The sequence below is a fragment of the Bufo gargarizans genome, chromosome 3, assembly GCF_014858855.1.
Source record: "Bufo gargarizans isolate SCDJY-AF-19 chromosome 3, ASM1485885v1, whole genome shotgun sequence".
Taxonomy (NCBI): Eukaryota; Metazoa; Chordata; class Amphibia; order Anura; family Bufonidae; genus Bufo; species Bufo gargarizans.
Window position 1 is genome coordinate 305563323 of NC_058082.1, and position 24156 is coordinate 305587478.

The 24156-nt window shown below is 42.1% G+C and overlaps 1 protein-coding gene across 1 annotated transcript in view; it reads left to right on the forward strand.

Annotated features, from left to right (window-relative positions):
* LOC122932349 (F-actin-uncapping protein LRRC16A-like) overlaps positions 1-24156 on the forward strand; it is a 299289-nt gene that overhangs the window by 117094 nt on the left and 158039 nt on the right. The window contains 4 exon segments of the mRNA XM_044286714.1: positions 8295-8416; positions 13300-13397; positions 13493-13563; positions 14843-14916. Of these exon segments, the coding sequence (XP_044142649.1) occupies positions 8295-8416; positions 13300-13397; positions 13493-13563; positions 14843-14916 (365 nt within the window).

The window sequence follows — 24156 nt, forward strand, 5'->3', positions numbered from 1 at the left end:
CATATTCCTTGACAAGAGTGTGTTTGGTATCTCAGAGACTCCATATTTAGTCCTTTACCTGTCACATCTCCAGTATGAGGATTTACACTGCATGAAATTTTGGTCTTGTAGCATGACGGCCAATAATTAATGAAGACTCTAATAATAACTTCAGGTCTTCATATGAAGTGATCGGCATATAGGTCTTTGTTTCTTATCTTAACCGTCTACTCTCCCTGACAAGTATTATTTCCCTCTACAATCTGAAATGTAGAGCAATTGAAGTGGGATCTCATTTTTATTAAAACGGTAATAACAGAGAAGCTGGAAATTGGGATGTACTGTTTCTCCTTACGCATCTTATAGGCCATGCTATGCTTCTCTGGCAAAAGTTATGCAAATTGGCTCTTTACAAAAAAATAATAATAGCCTATGCCTCTAGCACCATATTTTGGAAGGCAGCTATCCTGTAAGTTAATGTCTGACCTTTTAAACAGTCCTGAAATAAAAAGTCATACATTGACTATTGACTGTTAAATGATAGGACAACTGCCTTCCAACAGAGAGCACTAGGGGCACGACCTTTATTTTATTTTATTTGAGTTAATTTGCATACCTGTTTGCCTGAGGATCATTGCATGGCCTACGACTCATTAGCCCCTTTTAGGCGCCATTAAGCAGAAGTAGAAACCCCCCACTCAGTCAAACCAGTACTTTGCTCTGCACAAAGGGCAAGCAACCTGAAACTGTCTGCAGATGAGTGTCTGGTTTTGCTTACATCCTTAGTTATGTTTCAAGGCCTGTTTTAAAGGATCAGACATTGACTGATAGGACAGCTGTCTATTTACACGTAAGAGAGCTAATTTGGATAGCAGAAGGACTCGATATCTTTAACATCCCTATATTATAGGCTGGGGTGTGTTCTCCTTTGCAACCAAAGTTTGTATTGATCCCATACATTGAAAATTACACTGAGCAAAAATATAAACGCTTTCGGTTTTGCTCCCATTTTGCATGAGCTGAACTCACACATCTAAAAACATTTTCTACATACACTAAAGACCCTTTACTCAAATATTGTTCACAAATCTTTCTAAATCTGTGTTAGTGAGCACTTCTCCTTTGCCAAGATAATCCATCCCACCTCACAGATGTGGCATATCAAGGTGCTGATTAGACAGCATGAATATTGCACAGGTCTACCTTAGACTGCCCACAATAAAAGTCCACTCTGAAATGTGCAGTTTGATCACACAGCACAATGCCACAGATGTTGCAACGTTTGAGGGAGCGTGCAATTAGCATGCTGACTGAAGGAATGTCTACCAGAGCTGTTGCCCGTGCAATGAATGTTCATTTCTCTACCATCAGCCGTCCCCAAAGGCATTTCAGAGAATTTGGGAGTACATCCAACCGACCTCACAACCGCAGCCACGTGCAAACACACCAGTCCAGGACCTCCACATCCAGCATGTTTACCTCCATGATCATCTGAGACCAGCCACCCGGACAGCTGCAGCAATAATCGGTTTGCATAACCAAAGAATTTGTGCACAAACTGTCAGAAACCGTCTCAGGGAAGTTCATCTGCATGCTCGTCGTCCTCATCGGGGTCTGGACCTGACTGCAGTTTATCGTCGTAACCGACTTGAGTGGGTCAATGCTCAGTCGATGGCGTCTTTGCCCCAGTAAGGCAAAACTGCACATTTCAGAGTGGCCTTTTATTGTGGGAAGTCTGAGGCACACCTGTGTAATATTCATGCTGTCTAATCAGCACCTTGATATGCCACACCTGTGAGGTGGGATGGATTATCTCGGCAAAGGAGAAGTGCTCACTAACACAGATTTAGACAGATTTGTGAACAATATTTTAGAGTAAGGCTACTTTCACACTTGCGGCAGGACGGATCCGACAGGCTGTTCACCATGTCGAATCCGTCCTTCTGCTATATCGCCGTGCCGCCAGACTGCCGCTCCATCCCCATTGACTATAATGGGGACAGGGGCGGAGCTCCGGCGCAGCACGGCGAAAGCCGCCGGACTAAAAAGTCCTGCATGTATGACTTTTTAGTCCGGCGGCTTTCACCATGCACCGCCGTGCTGCGCTGGGGCTCCGCCCCTGTCCCCATTATAGTCAATAGGGACGGAGCGGCGGTCCGGCGACACGGCGAATAAGCAGAAGGACATGGTGAACAGCCTGTCGGATCCGTCCTGCCGCAAGAGTTCAGCTCATGCTGAATGGGAGGAAAACCGAAAGTGTTGTGTTTATATTTTTGCTCAGTGTAGAATGAAATGGCTCTGAGAATAGTCTTGGTTAGGCTACTTTCACACTTGCGCATGATCGGATCCGTTCTGAACGGATCCGATCATATTAATGCAGACGGAGGCTCCGTTCAGTACGGATCCGTCTGCATTAATAACTTAGAAACATTTCTAAGTGCGCAAGATGCCTGAGCGGATCCGTTCAGACTTTCAATGTAAAGTCAATGGGGGACTGATCCGCTTGAAGATTAAGCCATATGGTGTCATCTTCAAGCGGATCCGTTCCCATTGACTTACATTGTAAGTCTGAACGGATCCGCTCGCCTCCGCACGGCCAGGCGGACAGCTGAACGCTGCCAGACTGATGCAGTCTGAGCGGATCCGCTCCATTCAGACTGCATCAGGGCTGGACGGAGGCATTCGGGTCCGCTCGTGAGCTCCTTCAAACGGAGCTCACGAGCGGACCGACGAACGCAAGTGTGAAAGTAGCCTTAAAAATTCCTTACCAAAAATGTCCTCCTATGCACATCTTTAAAAAAAAACATTAGTGTTTTCCTCCGTTGCTGTTATCAGATCTCAGAACTCCATGTTTTTGAGCTTGTTCAGAGTTGTCTCATCAGAAATAATCCCTTTCAGATTTCAGCTTCCACAGGCAGATGTTTCCATGGCAGGATTACATGGCGGACATTTACATGATTTGCCTTCCATGTAGCACATGAAGCTGCTCTTACAGATTGGCTCTCTGCCTTGGCTCATAGAGGTGGCTTCAGTTGTGGTGTCCATATGTCCTTATAGAGAATATGAATGGGGTTGTCTTCATAACCTTTTTGGATAGGTCCATACACTGTGGGGTAACATACAGAATTTGCTGCGGATTCACCACAGATTCCAGCCCTTTTCAAGGTAGCACGAGTGAAAATGGCCAAGAATCTATAGCTTATACATATTGTATTGCAGATTCTCCACAGATTGACATGCTGCAGATTGTATTATCTGCACTGGAGGTTAATTTCATTGAGGGAACTTTCTGCAGCGTGTGGATACAAGTTGTAAAATGTACATGTGGACTTGGAATAAGGAAACAAAATATACCTTATAAATTAATTGAGAACCCCCAGAGCAACTAGGTGACCGAAATACAGCACTGTGAAGGCAAATATGGCTGACCGTTTTCATGTGACTCGTTTGGTCATCATCATGTAACTTGTCACCTGGTGCACCTTCTCTCTGATGCTGCTGCATCACGCCGAGGACGTGTCAAACTAATCGGGTGATTTCATTTGTATTATTAGTTCTTCGCTATATGAATACCCCTGCTTTTAGTATAAGTGTGCCTCCTGACTAAGCTGCTATAAGCGGAACGGATGTCGAGGGTTGTCTGTGAACCCGCGGGTCCCCCGGCACATCTAAAGGTATACTGTGCTGGACTATATACTATATGCCTTTAGGTCATGAATTGGCATTCTCTTGGATTTTTGACTAAACTGAGCATGTGTCTCCTGTGTTCCCGGAGGGGAGTTTTGTAGGATATACATTTTCAGAGAGCGTGTTTGAGCCCAAGAAACTAAAGACCAAGGCTAACGAACAAGCATCTGTGTTTTTAAGAGAAAAATTTGACATATGTTTACTGCAGCAAAGAAATCTATAGGGTTGTCATGTTTCCATTTTTTGGTAGATGGTGGCACCTTACAGGGATACGCCAGTTTCAGAAAATCAAAGGGTTTGCATCCCCTGGATCTAAAAAATTTCCATTACATTTTAATGGTGGCAGAGATCTTGTGGACCGTGAAGAATTGATCATGAAAGTTTATTGGAAACCTCTATAGTGCTTAATGGGGTATTCTGGTTTCATGATGTTGATGGCCTATCCTCAAAATTGGTCATCAATATTAAATCTGTGGGGTCCGACTCCTGGCACCCCCACTGATCAGCTGTTTGAAAGGGCCGCAGCTCTTGTACCAGGGCTACGGCCTCCCAATGTTTAACTGCATGCCACCCACATTGTAGTGGCAGTGCTTTGTAACCACAGCTTTTCACCCTATTCGGGAAAGCTGATATTACCCTACACCGACACTACAAAGTAGATGGCATGCAGGTAAATATAGAAGAGCACACGTCACTCGCACGAGCGTTGCGGCCGCTTCAAACAGCTGATCAGTGAGGGTGCTGGGAGTCAGACCCCACCAATCTGATATTAATAACATATCTTAAGGTCAGTATCATGAATCTGGGAAACCCTTTAATTACTCAAAGAAAACCATTTATTTGCCAATTTGCAACACTTTCTAGACAGATTTTTGGCGCACACAATCGCTAGCAGCTTTGTTTCTGACGTTTTTGCCCTATAGAGAAGAACGCCTGAAAAAATGCCAAGAGCTGCAGCATGTCGCTTTTGATAAAGCCATAAAAACTTTGCCTAATTAACAAAAACACCAATAGCTAAAAAGCGCTTATGTGTCATGTGTCATATTTCCCATAGACCTACAGCTAACAATTGAAGCTGTCGTTTTTACCGCAAATAATTCTGGAGTAAAAAATGCCACTAAAACCACTAAAAGTGCAGAACAACAACACTAAAAACCTAGGTGTGAATGTACCCTTAGAGCAGGAATGGCCAACCTGAGGCTCTCCAGCTGTTGTAAAACTACAACTCCCATCATGCCCAGACAATCTACAGCTATCAGCCTACAGCAGGGCATGGTGGGAGTTGTAGTTTTACAACAGCTGGAGAGCCGCAGGTTGGCCATGCCTGCCTTAGAGCTTCATTCATCGACATTGTATAAAAAAAAATCTTTGTAGCCCTGTTGTAGTCCCAAGCCACTTTGCTCTCAAGTCCTCTCTATTAGAGAGGTTTGTCCAGTCTGTCTAGAGAAACCTGTGGACTAAATATAAGGGAGTTTTCCTCCCAAAAATGTGTCCGGTAATGGCACCTAAAGTAGCCATTACCAGACACATCTACTAAAATAACCTGACCTCTTTTTTACTTATGGATGGGACAATGCTGGAGGTGGTGTGGTTTTGGCCTACAGGCTGAGAACAGTTGTTTAAGCTTTAGATTCTGTTCTGGAAGCTTTCTGTTACATTTTAATGGGCAGAATAAAATAGTCCAGAAATGGAAAAGGAAACCCAACTACGGCATCTGCTTGGGTTCATTGTAAAATGGTTGAAAAGGCATTCATTCATCATACGGGTCATGAATCCTGTCAGAATAGAACCGATTCTGCCAGTGTGAACAGAGAATTGCCTGCACAGACCAGTTCCACCATTCCTGAAATAAAAGATTACACATTATCAAAATTCCCACAAAATATAGAAATACTGGGTTTGCTGCAGTTTTTATCCTCTGCGTTGCAAGAGTGAATTCTGCATTGAGAATTTGCATCATAAATGGACATGCAGGCCACCCACCTAGTTAAGCCAGTACTCTCTGCTCTGCACTGATGAGGGGCAATCACCCCGTCTGCAGATGAGGTGCAGGCTTATTTAATATCCGAGTCATGTCTCAAGGCCTGTTTAAAGGGTCAAAAACGGATTTATAGGATAGCTATCTTACATCTGGTGGCATTAGAGGCAGAGCTTGCTAAAAGCTTATTTGCATCCCTTTCTTCCTAGAATTCCAGTGGAGCATGTATGGCCTATAAGTCTCCTCATGCCGATTTAAGGTGCTCTCTCCCCAAGGAGAGATGGTACCCCGCAGATTTAAAATGCTCACGCAGGTCAAGTTGTGTGCTAATTCCATTTGGAATGAGTGTGTGGATGAGATTTTGTAAATTCTCATTAACTTTGCTGATACGGTAATAGACTGCGGTTTTCTGCATGCAGATGCAAACAGAAAATCTGCAGCAGATACATCATGTGTGAACATACCCCAATTCTGCACTGAGCAGTCCAATTCTGATTGCCACTGCCCATTTTTTTTGTCACAATAATCCAAGTAGCTAGAATCTTAAAATACAGTGAAACCTCCCTTTTATTTTTTTTATTTTAATTTTTTATGGAAACGAGCCAAAATATTTCCTTGTTAAATAACTGATTTCTTAGCCCACTGGTCTGTAGTACTATTGCTGGTGTGGATCAGCATCCCAGGACTCTCATCTTACAACAGAAATAGAGTATAATTTAAATTAAATCCGTTTTGTACAATCATGGATGGGTATGTGTATGTATGTGTGTATGAATGTCTTTTATAGAATACGTAGCTTACATTATAGTATTTTTAAAGGGCCACTTCCTATACAGGACTCAATGCAATATAATAAAGACAGCAGAAATGTTTCATGTCATTGATTTAGAATTTCTAGAAAAATATGGTCCAAGGGAATAAGAATAGGTGAAATTAATTCCACGTAAGTGACACTCCTGACAGCCGCCAGGCCCGCGTTACAGTCTAATGCAGGGCACATCCCTTACATTATTCTGTAATTACGTCTCCAGGGATAGTCTCTGTGATATATGAACCAGTTGTGGTGTGCTTTCAAAGATTTCCTCTCTGTCTCATCTATTTATTTCAGAAGACACTAAAGAATTTTACTGTTTCTGGTGGAAACCTCCTGCTTAAAGCCGACTTCTCTCATAAAAGCTCCACTTTACCAATATAACAACCTCTAGCTATGTGCTCATTACCAGCTTCTTTTCTATTCATATTCATTCTGTCACCGCAATGCTGGACATTACAATTTATAGGCGATGGCAACTGGTAGCCCAACAAAGTACTACTAGGGGGTCATCGCTTTGGTATATCGTGAAGGAAGTCTGTCACCAGTGATGTCCCTATGTAACCAAGGACAGTGTCAAATTGGTTTTCCGCACTTGATTACAATGCTATCCTTGGTTCGTAGATCTGCATTTTCCCTGCAAAGAATTTTTATTTTTATTTTTGCAATATGCAAATGAGGCTTTAGTGCAACGAGGGCTTTGCTATATCTCTCATTGCACTAAAGACCCACTCCTCTCTATTTCCAACCCCTCCCTCTGACAACTGATTGCTACTATAATGGGAGCGGGCCAGAGGTCCGGCCGCAGCACGGCAAACATGCGGAGAGGCGGCCGGACAAAAACCGCAGCGTGCTGTCATTTTTGGCCATAATGGAAAAGGCTACAGCAAGTGTGAAAGTAGCCTTAACTAGAAAAATTGCCTATTTTAACCCTAGCTTGTGCCGTGCAGTTCTGATGTGGAGAACTTGCCACCACGCATTTATTTCTGACAGATCTGTGAGGAATGCATCAAAGTATACGAACTACCCAAAAAGGTTTGTCCATTCATTTATGTAGCGCCCACATATTCTGCAGTGCTCTACATGGGCCATCATTGCTCACCGTCCCCACTGGGGCTAATAATGTAGAGAACATGCAAACTCCTTGCAGATGTGGTCTTTGGTCCGAACCCAGGATCCAAAAATGCAAACCTCTGGCCTCCCTCTTATCTGAATGCTTCTGTGGCTGCAGGGAGCATGTTTAGTAATCTGAAGCCATCTTCCGCATTAAGTAAAACTTCTCTGTGCTTCTGAATCCTTGTGTGCAATGACCGTGTGTGCCGTAACATCAGTGAAGTAAGGAGCTACGTCTTCTCCCGTGAAGGTGCTCAAAGACCTTCAAAAGCTGTCAGGCGAGCCCACATGGGTTTTCAGCGGGGAGAGGTGAGAAAGCCGCTGCCTAACACCTTTTGAAATTCAACATGCCAAATCATTCTTTCACCAACATCATCTGTCAGAGAAGAGTCAGAAGGCCCTCATACGCATAAGATACAGTAGTTGGCTGGACCCCTGAACTCAAAGGGTTCTGACAACTTTTCTTTTATGTGTATGAGGGCCATTACTTTCAAAGAAGGCAAAAAGCCAGTAGTGTGGTCTTAAAGGCATGAAAGGAATGTGAAGACCGTTTTTAAAAATGCTCTTGAAATATTCTATAAATTGCACTAAAGACAGTTCAAACCATCTTGGTGCTTTAGCCTACCCTTCTGCAGTTCACTCCGATATGTGAAAAGGTAATCCATTACTGAAGTGTACTCCTACGAGATTCCACATCTTTATGTACTCTGCTTCTGTGTTTTGCAGTTGGTCGTTGAAACTGAAAAAGGCAACATATCCTTGAAGATGGTTTCTTCTGATGATGTGAATGAAGTCATAGCACATATTGGCACCTGTCTTCGAAAGATATTTCCAGGATTGGCACCTGTGTATGTACTAATAGTTATCAGTATATGAACGGCTTTATAAAATTGTTTTGTTGTACAGAAAGGCTCAATGAATTGATGTAGCATTTTTCTCATATATAAAAGGGGTTCTCCAGAAATTGATCAAATAAAATTACTAAAAATACTTAAATATTACTTTATTATAAATATATTGCCAAATAAATTTAATTAGTCATCAGGAGAAATAAAATGTCCGCCATCATATTAGTACACACAAAACCTGTCCTAATCACACAGCAGGACAAGTTACTTTACAACACTGAGCTAAAGAGCTTCCTCATCCTCCTCTTTGCTCTGCTTATCAGGGATTATGATCCTGAATACAGCTGATAAGATCTTCAGCTAATTTCTGTACTTCATGTCTTCTCATGAACTTCATTCCTACAAAGAGGAGGATGGAGGTGTGGCTGATAAGCAGCAATTGGCTATGTTACCACAGTCTGTCTTGTACATCCACTCTACGTCTCCTCGTGAACTCCATTCCTACAGAGATTCAGCAAAATTTCTTATCATCTGTATTCAGAATCATAATCCCTGACAAGCAGAGCAGAGATGAGGATGAGGCAGCTCTTTAGTTCAGTATTCTGAAATAACTTGTCCTGCTGTTCTATCAGGACAGGTTTTGTGTGTATACTAATAGGCCAACAACCATTTTATTTCTCCTGATTGCTCTCTAGACAAAACAAGCCATCACAACTAATGAAGGTATTTGGGAATAAATTTATAATAAAGTAATTTCAGGAATTGTATTTAATAAATTCCCAGAGAACCCCTTTAACCTGTATATAAATAGTCTGTCATTTTTTAATAAAAAAAAATTGTGGTTGGTTTTCTGGAAGATTTTTTTTGAAGTCACTCCATGTATTTTACTTCCTGTCCTGGCTCTTTAACTTCCTCCATGTTTGGACTGTTAGCACGACAAACAGGGTCACTTAACTTTCTCAGTCAGATGTCACTGCAACCAGAGAGAGTCCTCCACATTACACTAAGTGCAGTGCTCTTCTGTTGGCATCTTTATCTAGGACTATCATGAAAACAATTGAGCTGTCATACTGTCATCTCAATCCTACACCTACTGTTATGCCTACTATGTTTTCTATGAATATTGAGCATAAAAAAGAATTACCTTTCTGCTAGAAAGAATTCCTTTTAAGTGTCTTGCTGTGGGCAAGGGACTGATACTGGACACGAGGGACTGGGCAGTGCTCTCTATCGGTACTCATTGCTTTTGGATTGTTTTGTTTTATATTTGTGTTGGTTGGTTTGATTAGAAAAAGAAATGACGCATCATTTTTGGGATCTGGCAGGATTGGCTTTAACCTATAAACAATGAGACATAGAGGATAATTCACCCATATATGACAGTTACAAATATGTGAATAATAAAAATTAAAATGTAGAAATAATTATAACTATTGGCCAGCCTTCTGCCACTCCGCAGGCTTCACTGAATGTGAAATCACTCATAGATATTACCAGCTTATGGAAAAGTTATTGTGAATTATCAGAATGTATTTTTGCCATTTGTTTGACTTGTAAATATTACACCGGATTTGTACAAAGTTACCTTTTTATTTGTCTTTTAAATTAATGGTAGACAAATTTAGGGATGTGCGAGGGGAAACATTACAGTATAGATATAATATGTTTGCAAAATATTGCTTGATTACAGTGTTTCTAAAGGCACCGGACGATGCACAAGCAGATTGTCGGGAAGGAAGCGTTCCTTCCGGACAATCTACTGATCGCTAGCGGAAGAGACCATGCAGCGATCTCTTCCAGAGTATGAGGAGGAGCGATCGCTAATGCCATCCCTCTTCCCCATACAGACTCGTTTCCCAGCAAGATTGTGTTGCTGTACACAGTACCATCTGCTGTCGGGAAACAAGGATTTTTGTGCTTCACTAACGATCCAATTATCTGATGAACGAGAGTTACGCTCGTTCATCGGGTAATTCGGCGGTGCATTTACACCGCCAGATCGCTATGAACTCTCCTTAAGGCCTCTTTCACACTACAGTATGTTGAATTCAGTGTTTTGCGTTCCGTTTTTCACGGATCCGTTGTTCCGTTTTTTGCTTCCGTTGTGGTTCCGTTTCCGTTTCGTTGTTCCGTTCCGTTTTTCCGTATGGCAAATACAGTATACAGTAATTTCATATTAAAAATTGGGCTGGGCATAACATTTTCAATAGATGGTTCCGCAAAAAACGGAACGGAAACGGAAGACATACGGATGCATTTCCGTATGTGTTCCGTTTTTTTTGCGGACCCATTGACTTGAATGGAGCCACGGACTGTGATTTGCGGCCAAATATAGGACATGTTCTATCTTTTCAACGGAACGGAAAAACGGAAATACGGAAACGGAATGCATACGGAACACATTCCGTTTTTTTGCGGAACCATTGAAATGAATGGTTCCGTATACGGACCGTATACGGAACGCAAAAAACGGACCGTATACGGAACGCAAAAAACTGTAGTGTGAAAGAGGCCTAACTATGATCTTTTCAAATCTCGGCCCGTGTAAAGGACCCTTGAGAGGCAGGCACTAACTGCATCAGCATTTTTGTTACATGCCTTTTAGGAATTGTATGCAAATAATATTGCCTTGCAGTTGTCCAACCCAAAAAAACATTTTAGTTACGGCATAAGAAAAAATTCTTGCATTTTCACCACCACTTCCTTCCAGTGCCGAGACTCCTGTTTCCTCTCCTATCAATCCCCAGTTTGGACTGGAAGTTTGTTGTCCTTCTCTGGTCACATACACCATTGCAGTCATTTATGGGCCTCAGTGGTGACTTAACCACGGAGCCTCCGTAGTCATGGGGACACATCACCACTGGAGCCAGTGAATAGCTGCAGTGGTAGCTGTGACCACGGACAGGACATCACACTTCTGTTCTGCTGGGCACCTGAAGCTGCGGGGGTGGAACAATAGGAAACTGCCTTTTTTCTTAAATGGGTTGTCCCCCGAAAAATATTCTACAGTTTGAAAACCAGTACCTGGATCTGAATACTTTTTGTTCCAGTAGTCCGCATGGGCGCAGACTACAGTGTCCACTGCGCCTGCGCGAGACTACGGAGCAGAGATTCCATGACGTCAGGATAGTGCACTGAATAAATTAATTAGTAGGCGGTGCTGGGCTCCGGATCGATAGGCGGTGCTGGGCTCCAGATCGATGGTCGGTGCTGGACTCCAGGCGATTGAGGGACAACCCCTTGGGCTCCTGACAGAGGTGATTTACATATGAATAAGATTGCTTTTTATAAGAATATAAGGCACACAGAGCATAAACAGAGGAATCATTGTAAACACTGCATGGAGACTAATGGGCACATATAAATATCTAAGTTAATCCTGGTGACAGAATCCCTTTAAACACTTTTGCTGCCCTGACTAAAGTTGATTTTGAGGGTGGAAATTTTATTTTGAATATATAATGTATAAAACTGGCTCTTTTTGTTTAACCAGTTCAGACAAATTGATTTTCTCAGCATTCTGAAAACTCGTTTCAAGTTCTAGTTTAGAGCACTTTCGAGAACGAGACATTTCAGGCTTAGAAGAGTCTGGCTATAGGGTTCTTCAGTGGTCTTGGTGTCATGATGTTGAGAAAAATGTCTTTGTGTTCGCTGCAGTGTCTCAAATATTTCCAGTTCTAAAACCTAATAAGGGTGGGTTTACACTAGTGTTAGGGATTCCGTTATGGCTTTTCATTATAACATGGTTGGTGATATAGATGTTGGCTGTGTAGTCTAGAGAAGCAAAAACATGCAAGTGAATACCACCAATGTAGCAAGCAACAGCAGCAACAAGAGCACCAAACCTACAGTAAAAAATTCAGAACATTTTACTATTAGGGTGGGTTCACACTAGCGTTAGAAATTCCGTTATGGCTTTCCGTTATAACATGGTTATAACGGAAAATAACGGAATCCATAAGACAGAGGACGGATCCGTTCTTCTACCCATAGACTTGTATTATGAAGGAATGCAAAATGGAAGCCTTTAAAAGTCATTCCGTTTGCTTTCCGTCCTAATAGAAGTCTATGGGAAAGCACAACGGATCCGTCTGGGTCCCGTTATGCAAGACTGAAAACAAAGTCCTGTCGACAGGACTTTGTTTTCCGTCTTGCATAACGGGACCCAGACGGATCGGTTTTGATTCCCATAGACTTCTATTAGGACGGAAAGCAAACAGAATGCCTTTTAAAGGCTTCCATTTTGCATTCCGTCATAATACAAGTCTATGGGCAGAAGAATGGATCCGTCCTCCGTCTTATGGATTCCGTTATTTTCCGTTATAACGGAAAGCCATAACGGAATTCCTAACGCTAGTGTGAACCCACCCTAATAGTAACATTTTACGAATTTTTTTACCGTAGGTTTGGTGCTCTTGTTGCTGCTGTGCTACATTGGTGGTATTCGCTTGCATGTTTTTGCTTTTCTAGACTACACAGCCAACATCTATATCACAGAGGGGCATCTTACATTTTCATATGACTGTGCATCTAGGTTAAGAGGAGCAGCCCCATATGAACTGGCATTGTGAGGTTTTTCCATAGTCAGTTATTGATCTGGTAGTTTTTTCCCTGAGGGTCTTTACACACATGAATTTGGCTCTGGCGGTCCATGCGTCAGAATAGTAAATTTGTCTAATGGTAAGACTGGGATTCGTATTCTTATGCACTGTAAAGTACGATGCTATTAGTAAATCTGCCCTAGTGTCTTATTATCTGTCAGGTAGTAGCCTGATATTGCTGAGGACTGCACGGTACATGTGTCCAGCATACTGTTTAGTTTGAAAATTTAACAAAATTATATCCAAAGAATCGTTTTCCTTATTTTATTATTTTTTTTACAGAAAAATTATGAAGAAAGTAACCATGGAACCATCTGACAGACTGGCAAATTTGCAAGCTCTGTGGGATAGCCAGACGGTGTCAGAAGTAGGCCCTTGTGGTATGCAACTAAAGTTACTCAGCACATTGGAATATGAATAAAAGTGAGCTCAATTCTGAATCTCTACTCATCTGATATTTTTTTTTGCTTTTTAGGTGGGTTTTCACAGATGTATGCGTGTGTTTGTGACTGGCTTTCGATGCCTTACAGAGAAGAAGTACAGTGGGTAGGTCAATACATTTATATTTACACTGTGAATGGAAAGAAAATCTTGCATCAGAATGTATGCGCGGGTAATGACGGATCTTTTCAGCAATCTGTTATATATAGGCTTAACAGCTATGGACAACTTCAGGCGCATTTTTTTATCATTGCATTTTACTCATTTTGGGCAATTTCTTTTCCTTTGCTCTTTATTCAAAATGTTCAACAGTTTTTGCTCTACAGACTTCACTTTCAGTGTATCTGCAGACTATCTTGCTTCTTGTTTTGCAGAGACTTCATAAAGGAGCTGCTCTCGATGTTTACCCCTTTTATCTCTGAACTCCAGACAGCTCCTAAACATTTAGTTAAGCCATATTCTTCTCGGTGTGATAAGAATTTAGATATAATAAGTGTTTATGAGCTGTCAGGAGTTCAGAGATAAAGAGCAGCTTCCTGACAGATTTTCTGTAAAATGCAGATGCACTGAAAGTTAAGGAACTGTGGAAAATTTTTACTAAAGTCCAACTGAAAACATTATTTTGAGCCATAAATGAGTAAGGTGCAATCATAAGTAACTTGGTGTAACTGGGTTGTCTAGATTTGGCTGCCGCGCCCTACTTTGTCAGAGGGAAGCATACTTATCTGCCCCCCTGCTACTGGGTTCCAGCTCTTTTGGTTCACTGCTGTGGTTTTGGCCCTCCTGCCCCAGCTTGTCCTCCTTTTGGAGAGGTCAGAGTTCATGTGTTCTGCCGCAACCAATGACTGGCTGCAGTGGTGATGTGCCCCCAAAGCAGTATGTGACCCAGTGATGTGCTGCCAAGAACACAACAGTGGACTGAAAGAGCCGGAACCCAGCTCCGAAGAGCAGGTAAGTATGCCTTCCTCCACAGATCAGTGATGTAGGGGATGGGGAAACCAGGAAGGCTACCAAAGCTGGTCAAACCCTTTTTCAGCTGGTCATATGAATTACACTGGTAAGGGATCGCTTGTTTGGCTAATATGTATATATTTTTTTCTTTCTATGACTCTCCCAATATACATGCAAGCTCGGCTGAGTGTGCAGGTTTATTTTCATAGGAGAGGGGAATAAGCCGTTGCCAACGTGCCAGATCCTTCTTCCCCAACATCTGTAGTCATGGGAAAGTAGTGTGGCCTTTATACACAAAGGATTGTTGGATGAATTTCATCCAATGTGTATGGCCACTGTTAATTTTCTTTTTGCAAAGAAATAAGAAAAGTATTAATTTTCTCTTACAAAATAATTGTCTTCTATAAATGAAAAGCTAATTTAATCTTTGTAGGATGTGGATACAATATACTTAACACAAGATACAAGGGAACTGAACTTGCAAGATTTCAGTCATCTAGATCACAGGTAAATGAACATACTAAATCCTTAAGGTGTTTATTATTAATCTGCATCTGGCGAGACAGTGTGAAGTACGGCCATGTTGGTTGTCACTTTAAATATCGTGTAAAACCTCTTTTAAATCAGATAATTTTTTATTTGCAATTTTTCAATACAATACAATAGGTGCCATCACACCCAAACCCCCCCTCCCTTCCCACCCCCCCCCCCCCCCCCCCAACATTCCCCTTCAAGGCAAGAGCAATATAACAAAGTTCCATTATTGTGAAAAGCGCAGTTCGGAGTGTAATTTAGTGACATAATCATGACAAAGCCCGAAACAGGGTAATAGGTCTTTGTAGATGTGCCGAAACACCTGGGCAATTATGTACCCAACCATGCATAGAGTTTTACACATATTTGGCTCCTTGTAAATATGCATCTCAGACACTTCCCAGAATAGCGTTTTATCCATACCTTCCCAGACTCGGTCCCCACTTCCTACTTAACCCCCCACTTCCAAACCCACTCATACAGTAACACCCTCCCTCACACCCGAATATTATAATGTTGAATCCAGAGTGACCAAATTTTTTCAAATTTTTTAAGACTATTCCTTTTATGGTAAACGAATTGTTCAAGGCGTATCAGCAAATGTACCTTGCTCTCCAATTCAGTCACCGATGGCGATAGTCTATCCAACCAGTGAAATGCTATCACCTTTCTTGCCTGATACAGCACTCTAAGGATTGCTAGTCTCTTCTCCGCCATCCCCTCTGATAATTCCACACACCCCAGAATACAGGACTGAACTGTCATATCTAGACTGACTTCGAATACATTCTTTATCATCTCCTCTACTCCCCTCCAATATCTCCTCAGCCTGGGACAATTCCACATTAGGTGTACAAGATCAGCGTTTGCCACGTCGCATCTTGGGCAGCAGTCGTCCATTCTGTACCCCATCTTTTTCAACAGGACCGGTGTCTTATATACCCGATGCAGTAACAGGAGTTGAGACACTCTATGGGCTTCACTCACCGCCACCTGAGTAAAATCCCCTAAGACAGCATCCCACTGCTCCTCTGTAAGACCCGGAACATCCTTCTTCCATTTCTCATACAGTGGGAAATCCTGTTTTTTAAACTGCGCTTCCATAAGGCAAACATAATTTAGTGATATCACCCCCGTTGTGCCCCCACTTGTTTTCACCAGGTCTATTACTGAGTTTTTCTTTGCCGGTCCCACCACCTCTTCCTGTCCTTGAGCCCGCAGTGCATGTCTGAGCTGCAGATATAAGTAAAATTGGGACTTTAGCAACCCAAATTCCTGCTGTAATTGACTGAACTCCTTAAGGGTATCATTGTCGAACAGCTACCTCATGTATTTAAGCCCCTTTGCCTCCCACACCTGAACTCCATCCACTTTATCCACTTCCCTATACATAAAGTTCGGCCATATATGTGTAAGATCCGAATACCCTTTTATGTCTAGAATCCCCCTGGCTTTCCACCATGTATTGTGCATGGATCTCAAAATTCGATGGGTGCTACCCTTTTTATGGAATGTGCCATCCTCCAGAGAGGCCCTCAAGTTGTTACTTTTTGAGCTATGGGCACTGGGTATTGTGGATGTGTTAGCGGCAATCTTACAGCCCATGTCCTCAGCTCTATACCCAAAATCCAGGTGACAGGTTCCCTTTAAGTACCAATTCAGTTACAAAGTGATTTTGAGGGGCTTTCGTAATGGAAACCACCCATAAATGATTCAATTTTAGAAACTACACCCCTTAAAAAATATATTAAGGGGGGTACTGAGCACTTTGACCCCCTAAGTGTTTTATGGAATTTGGAAACACTTGGCTGTGAAAAGGAAAAGTTTCATTTATTCCAATAAAATTTTGCTTTAGCCCCAAATTTTTCATTTTCACAAGGGGTAACAGGAGTAAAAAGTTGAAACTCACCTGAGGAGGCGTATCATGTGATATTTTTATAGAACAGGTTGTTACGGATGCGGCGAAACCCAGTATGTCTATTATTTTTTATTTTGTTAAGTTTTACACAGTGAAAGCCTTTTTGAACAGAATAAAATCTTGTTTTTGTGTTGCCATTTTCTTAGAGCCATATTATTTTTTTTACTTTTTGGGCAATTGTCTTAGGTAGGGGCTAATTTTTTGGTGGGATGAGATGACCATTTTGGGATACATGTGGCTTTTTGATACACAAATTTTTTTTAAGTAATTTTGGGAAAAGAAATGTAAATTTATTTATTTTTTTATTGTGTAAAACTTTATTTTTTTACTTTTATTTTTTGTCCCACTCTGGGACTTCAACATTTGGGGGTCTGATCCCCTGTACAATGCATTACAATACATCAGCGCGGGGACCGGATGGAAACTCCCTCCACAAACATTGCACGTGCATCAGTGAAAACACTGATGCCGGCGCACAGAGCATGGGTCCGGCTGTCAGTGACTGCTGGACCCCTTGCAGCTGATCGGGCAGGCGCAGCTCCTGTATGGCGCTGGTACTGTACGGGTTAAACATACTTTGAGAATCTGAGTAAAAGATAGAGGTGATAAAACGTCAGCTCCCCAGAAATACCTTTTGAACTCTTCTCAGAGAAAACGGGTCAAAGGAAATCCTATGTGCCGGGTCCTGTGTCCTAAATGTACATTTGTAAGCACAAACGTATGCTAAAATGTAAACTATTGTCGGTAGTTGTAATCTATTTCACACCATCACACCACAGTTATATGTGTTAAGAATGAAAGTTGTGGTCAGTTACAGGCAATTTATTATTGTCCTAAACTGTACAGAAATTATTATAAAGGTCAAAACTTATCATGAGGGGAATATTTGAAGCCCATTTTGCAGAGTCTGCGTTGTAGCACTTTGCACCAAATTTATCAACGGTTGCAGGCTGTCTGTTAAATTTGGCGCAACTTTAAACACTTTTGTCTAGAAATGCTACTCCAGTTTTCTGCACCACCCTCTAAAGACATGACTTTGAGACTTGTATTGTGACTTTTCTTTTTTTTTTTTTAACGTCCCAACAGTAAATCTGGAGTGAAATGAATTTCCATAGATAACCTCGCCGACTTTCCGTCCAGACAGAATTCCGCAGTGCAGGGCTCGATAAATTCCTCCTTAAGTTCTTATCAGTTTGTGAGGAATGCCTTCATATGAGACTGGTGTGTTTATATTTTGAATGGCTTTGAGGACAGTTCTATAAAATCTTGGTTTGCTTATTAAAGGAATAAGTGACGTGTGATCTTGCAACGATTACAACATTTTCCAAGCATTATAGCTCGGTGATGCTTGGTTGCATTTTTTTTCTCATATGAGTAATTCAGTTTCTGACTGCACATTTGGATCAGGTACTGTTTTGGGGTACTTTCACACTTGCGTTGTGAAGATCCTGCAGGCAGTTCCATCACTGGAACTGCCTGCCGGATACTGAAATCCGTGTGCAAACGGATAGCATTTTTAGACTGATCTGGATGCGGATCCGTGCACGCGCAGACCGGAAAACTGGATCAGATTTTCCGGAACACTTGGTGCTGGATCCGGCAATAATGCATTTCAATGGAAAATAATGCTGGATCCGGCATTCCGGCAAGTGTTCCGGAATTTTGGACGGAGAAAATACCGCGGCATGCTGCTGTATTTTCTCCGGCCAAATACTGTAAAAGTGACTGAACGGAAGATATCCTGATGCATACCGAACGGATTGCTCTCCATTCAGAATGCATTAGGTTAAACTGATCAGTTTTTTTCCGGTATTGAGCCACTAGGATGGAACTCAAACCCGGAAAACTTTAACGCAAGTGGGAAAGTACCCTTAAAGGGCATCTGGATTTGTACCTATGACACTGGCTGACCTGTTAAATGTGCACTTGGCAGCTGAAGGCATCTGTGTTGGTCCTATGTTCATATGTGCCCGCATTGCTGAGAAAAATTAAGTATTAATGTCTGCAAATGAGTTTCTAGGAGCAATGGGGGCGTTACTGTTACACCTAGAGGCTCTGCTGTCTCTGCAACTGCCACGCCTTCTCCACTTTGATTGACCGGGACAGGGATAATGACATTTACACTGCCTGGCCCTGTGAACATGGGACCAACACAGATGCCTTCAGCTGCCAAGTGCACATGTAACAGGTCAGCCAGTGTTATAGGTACAAATCTGCTGACGGATGCCCTTTAATCGCTACAGGACCACCGTACGCAGGATTGCGTCCTGGCGGCGGCCCTGCTCTTCTGGGTGGACGCATATACGCGTCCTCCCGTGATAGCCGAGATTTCCTGTGAACACGCGCACACAGGCGCGCGCGTTCACAGGAACGGAAGGTAAGCGAGTGGATCTCCAGCCTGCCAGCCGCGATCGCTCGCTGGCAGGCTGGAGATGCGATTTTTTTAACCCCTAACAGGTATATTAGACGCTGTTTTGATAACAGCGTATAATATACCTGCTACCTGGTCCTCTGGTGGTCCCTTTTGCTTGGATCGACCACCAGAGGACACAGGCAGCTCAGTAAAGTAGCACCAAACACCACTACACTACACTACACCCCCCCCCCCCTGTCACTTATTAACCCTTTATGAACCACTGATCACCCCATACAGACTCCCTGATCACCCCCCTGTCATTGATCACCCCCCTGTAAGGCTCCATTCAGACGTCCGTATGATTTTTACGGATCCACGGATACATGGATCGGATCCGCAAAACACATACGGATGTCTGAATGGAACCTTACAGGGGGGTGATCACCCCATATAGAATCCCTGATCACCCCCCTGTCATTGATCACCCCCTGTCATTGATCACCCCCCTGTAAGGCTCCATTCAGACGTCCGTATGTAAAAATGTCAGCAGCAATGAAATACCACCAAATGAAAGCTCCATTAGTGAGAAGAAAAGGAGGTAAAATTCATTTGGGTGGTAAGTTGCATGACCGAGCAATAAACGGTGAAAGTAGTGTAGTGCAGAAGTGTAAAAAGTGGCCTGGTCATTAAGGGGGTTTCAGCTAGGGGGGTTGAAGTGGTTAAAGACCACCACTCCTGTCTGTTTTAGTATTCTATATCAAATAACAATTGTTCATGAAAGTAACCGTTTTACAGCATCTTTTCTTAGAACCATATGCTGTTACTGTGTTATTGCTCTGTGAATGGACACCCGGGTATTACCAGTTGGAGGCATGTCCCTGCACGTTGTATCCAGTCAGTGCTGACCATGCCAGACTGAAGGGGAATGGCAATGCCCAGCTGTAGATTTAGGGTCCATTCACACGTCAGTTTTTTCTTTCCTGATCTGTTCCGTTTTTTGCGGAACAGATCTGGACCAGATCTGGACCCATTCATTTTCAATGGGTCCTGAAAAAAATCGGACAGCACAAAGTGTGCTGTCCGTTTCCGTTGTTCCGTTCCGCATGTCCGAAAAAAGATAAAACATGTCCTATTCTTTTCCGCAAAAATCGGATCCTGGTACAATACAAAGTCAATAGATCCACAAAAAACGGAAGACATTCGTATGCCATTACGTATGTCATCCGTTTTATGCGGATTCCGTTCCTGGAAATTAAATCCTGCAAACAGAAACTTTTTTTTTTTTAAATTTTTTTTCAAAGAAATCCAAACAACTTTATTTGCTTATTGAAATGTATACATGTTTCCGTTTTTTTGCGGATCCACAAAAAACGGATGACATACGGAAACATTTTCAGGAACAACGGATCCGCAAACAACGGACCGAAATTCGGGATATAGAAAAATACTGACGTTTGAATGTAGCCTTATTCTGCAGGAACAGAACAATGCAGAGTTGGACAAAAGATGTTACTTTATGGGAAATTGAAGGATTTACTAAGGCCTCTTGCACACAAACTTTTTTTTTTTTTTCATTTTACGTTCCTTTTTTTTTTACTTACCATATACAGAACCATTCATTTCAATAGATCCTCAAAAAAAAAACAGAAGGTACGTTTTTACGTTCCGTTCAAAGATAGAATAGTACTATGCTTAATAATAGGACATGTTCTATCAGGGGCCAGCAGTCCCGTTCCGGAATGCACATGGACGTCATCTGTATTTTTTGTTGATCCGTTTTTTGCGGACCGCAAAATACTGAAAAAGCCACACGGTCGTGTGCTAGAGACCTAAAACTGAGATGTCCGGTCAGGTGCTTACAGTGATCTCCTTCACGGTATGAGGACGAGGCATTGCTATTGCGATCCCTCGTCCCCATACAGAATCATTGTTTCTGGGCAGCAGATTGCTGTTTAGCCTACATTCACACGACCGTATGTATTTTGCGGTCTGCAAAATGCGAATCCGCAAAGAATACAGATGACGTCTGAGTGACATCCGTGTCGCATCCTTTTTTTGCAGATCCATTGTAACAATGCCTATCCTTGTCCGAAAAACGGACAGGAATAGGACATGTTCTATATTTTTTGCGGGGCTACGGAACGAACATACGGATGCGGATAGCACACCGTGTGGTGTCTGCATTTTTTGCGGACCCATTGCAACAAGCTTTTGCAGGAACGTTAGTTCCCGAAAATATGCCCGATTATCGAGCAGTGTAAATTCACCTTAATATCCAATTTATGGATAATGGACAATGGATTCCAAATGATCAGAGACTCCACGTTCACACTTCATTGATTCATGCTGAGAATAATGTGAAATTGTGACCTGATTTGCATCTTCTAAGAAGTGTGCCGCAAATTTATTGTACTAGTATTCGGACTGAAGAGTCCTTTGTGATGAAAAACACTTCTCAAGGGATACAGCATCTGAAATCCTATGCTGGCCAATTTACAAATCATCCATTTAGCTTCTTTTTTGAAGAATGTGAAGTTGGCCAATCTAGTCCTAATATTTTATACTAGCTAGCTGCAGGGCTTGGTTTTAGGCTTAATTTAATTGTTATGCCTGCCTATAAATATGGGTCATAAATATCTATCATATAATTATATCTTTCTTATTATATTTTCACTATTCATTGCTGTAACTGAATAATAATTGGTCTTCTCCTCACTAAATGCTCCTCTCGCCAGTTAATCTTGACTACAGCATCCAGGCTTCTCTTTCTGTCCAGCCACTATGATGCCCCCAGTCTGTGCCCCGTCACTGCATTGGTGGTCTATTCACTACAGAATACAATTTAAACCAATCGGGGTACAACCCTGTAGTATGGCTGGCCGCATGCAGTTAATCCACGTTCACCAGCAGCATTCAGTGACCGCACAATTTTACGGCAAAATTGTGCGGCCATTGATTGCCACGTACCCTTAGTCTCGCCCACAAAGCTCTCCACAGTGCTGCAACACCATATAACTATTCCTTCATCACTATCTACCGCCATACCCGTGCTGTTATTCTATCGGTCTAAGACTAAAAGCCCTTTACATGGGCTAATGATTAGGCCAATTATCTTGAAGGAGCATTCCTAGGAACGCTCATTCCTGATAATTTCCCTGTATAAAGGTGCAACTGATCATACATTGAATGAGTGGTCATTGATTCAGACTTCAAAATCATCTCTTCTGAGCAAGGCTGAGTTCACATCAGCTTTCAGCCTTTAAATTCTACTGCTCCATTATAGGAGCAAGAGAATGGAAAAGAAGGATTAGGCACATAACTGAGCCGAATGGAGCTTACAGACCCATAGGCTATAATGGGGTCCGTTATGTCTCCGCTTCAAAAATCTTCCTATGACCGGACACCTAAGTCCTGCATGCATGACTGAGCAGAAACCTAACGGACCCCATTGTAGTCTGAGAGGTCCGTAGGCTCCATTCGGCTCAGTTTTGTGGCAAATCCATAATTTCCGTTCTTCTGCTCCTGCTCCTATAACGGAACAGGAAAACGGAAAGGCTGAACGCCGATGTGAACTCCAGAAACGATGCTGTATGGGGACGAGTGATCAACGTAGCTACACATTTGTGTTGTGTAGGTGTTCTATATTACTGAACTGTTTGCTAGGTTTACTATGAGTTTCTTCAGATGCGCAGAATATTTGTAGATCTGTTTGCTAGATTTTGTAGTAACCCAATTAGATGGCATTACAGTTTCCTCTAAATCTCCCTCGATTCTCTTTGTGGAGGATTTTGGTATGCGAACGCTGTGCCTGTCTCGATAAAGATATTCACACTCTGCCGCAGCGGATCTATCTTCTGCTAACACATTTAGGATTAGGAGGCTTGGCAGGATATTGTTTCCTTATTAGAAACAAGTCTTGTCTGTCTGAACATTTAGTGATTACATTATGTAATTCATAGCTTCTTTTATCATATCCAGGGTAGAACGCATTAGTGTACAGAGCTAGATGGAGCACGAGACTAATGATGAAGAGCTTTGCTTGTGTCATTTTCTTTACAGGACTAGATATGTTTGATATATTGTTCTCTGATGTATGTCTAAGGCCACATGCGTTTGACCGTACGTATTTTGCGGTCTCCAAATTGCAGATCTGCAAAATATGGATACTGTCCGTGTTTCGTCTGCATTTTTAGTGGACCTGTTGAATTCAGTGGTCCGTGGTCCGCATCCGTATGTCCGTTCCTCAAAAAGGTAGAATATGTCTGCAGAATGCGGACCACGGGCCCAATGAAGGCCATAGGTCTGCAACAAAAAAATTGTGAACTTCACTCGGACTTCAAAACTGATGCAGTCGTGTTCATGAGGCCTAATAGACAGACACACTGATGGATCGACAAATGGGCAGATGGATGGCGGAAAGATAGATACAGGAGTGGGATTCAAATGTTTAACTACAGGTTCCCCACTTAGCTGACAAAGATGTGCACCTAGCATTAATAAGTGAAGATATTAGTATTCGCGATGTTCCAAATATACCATATAAATATATAGAATCTAAAATAAAAGAAAATGTACCAATAAATCTTTGTAATCAAGCATTTTATCCCATCTTACAGCTGACATTTTCTTTGACTGTAGACATTCTGTTCCCTTATCTTCTGCATCCACCCCAGACCATCTTGACAACTCCTGGACATGACTCATTTCTGTTGAGTTTTCTGCAGATATTTTTGGCTCCTCACTGTGCTCCCTGAATATAATTATACCCCTCTCTTTGATTTTAATAACCAGTTTTACTGAATCATGGAGAACTGACTGGATCCCATTCCTGGATAGATATATACATATCTGTCTCTTTACAAATACAAAGTTATTGGACAAAAATATATAATTTCCTTATGTCATGATTGTTTCTGAGTTATATCCACTACACCAGATT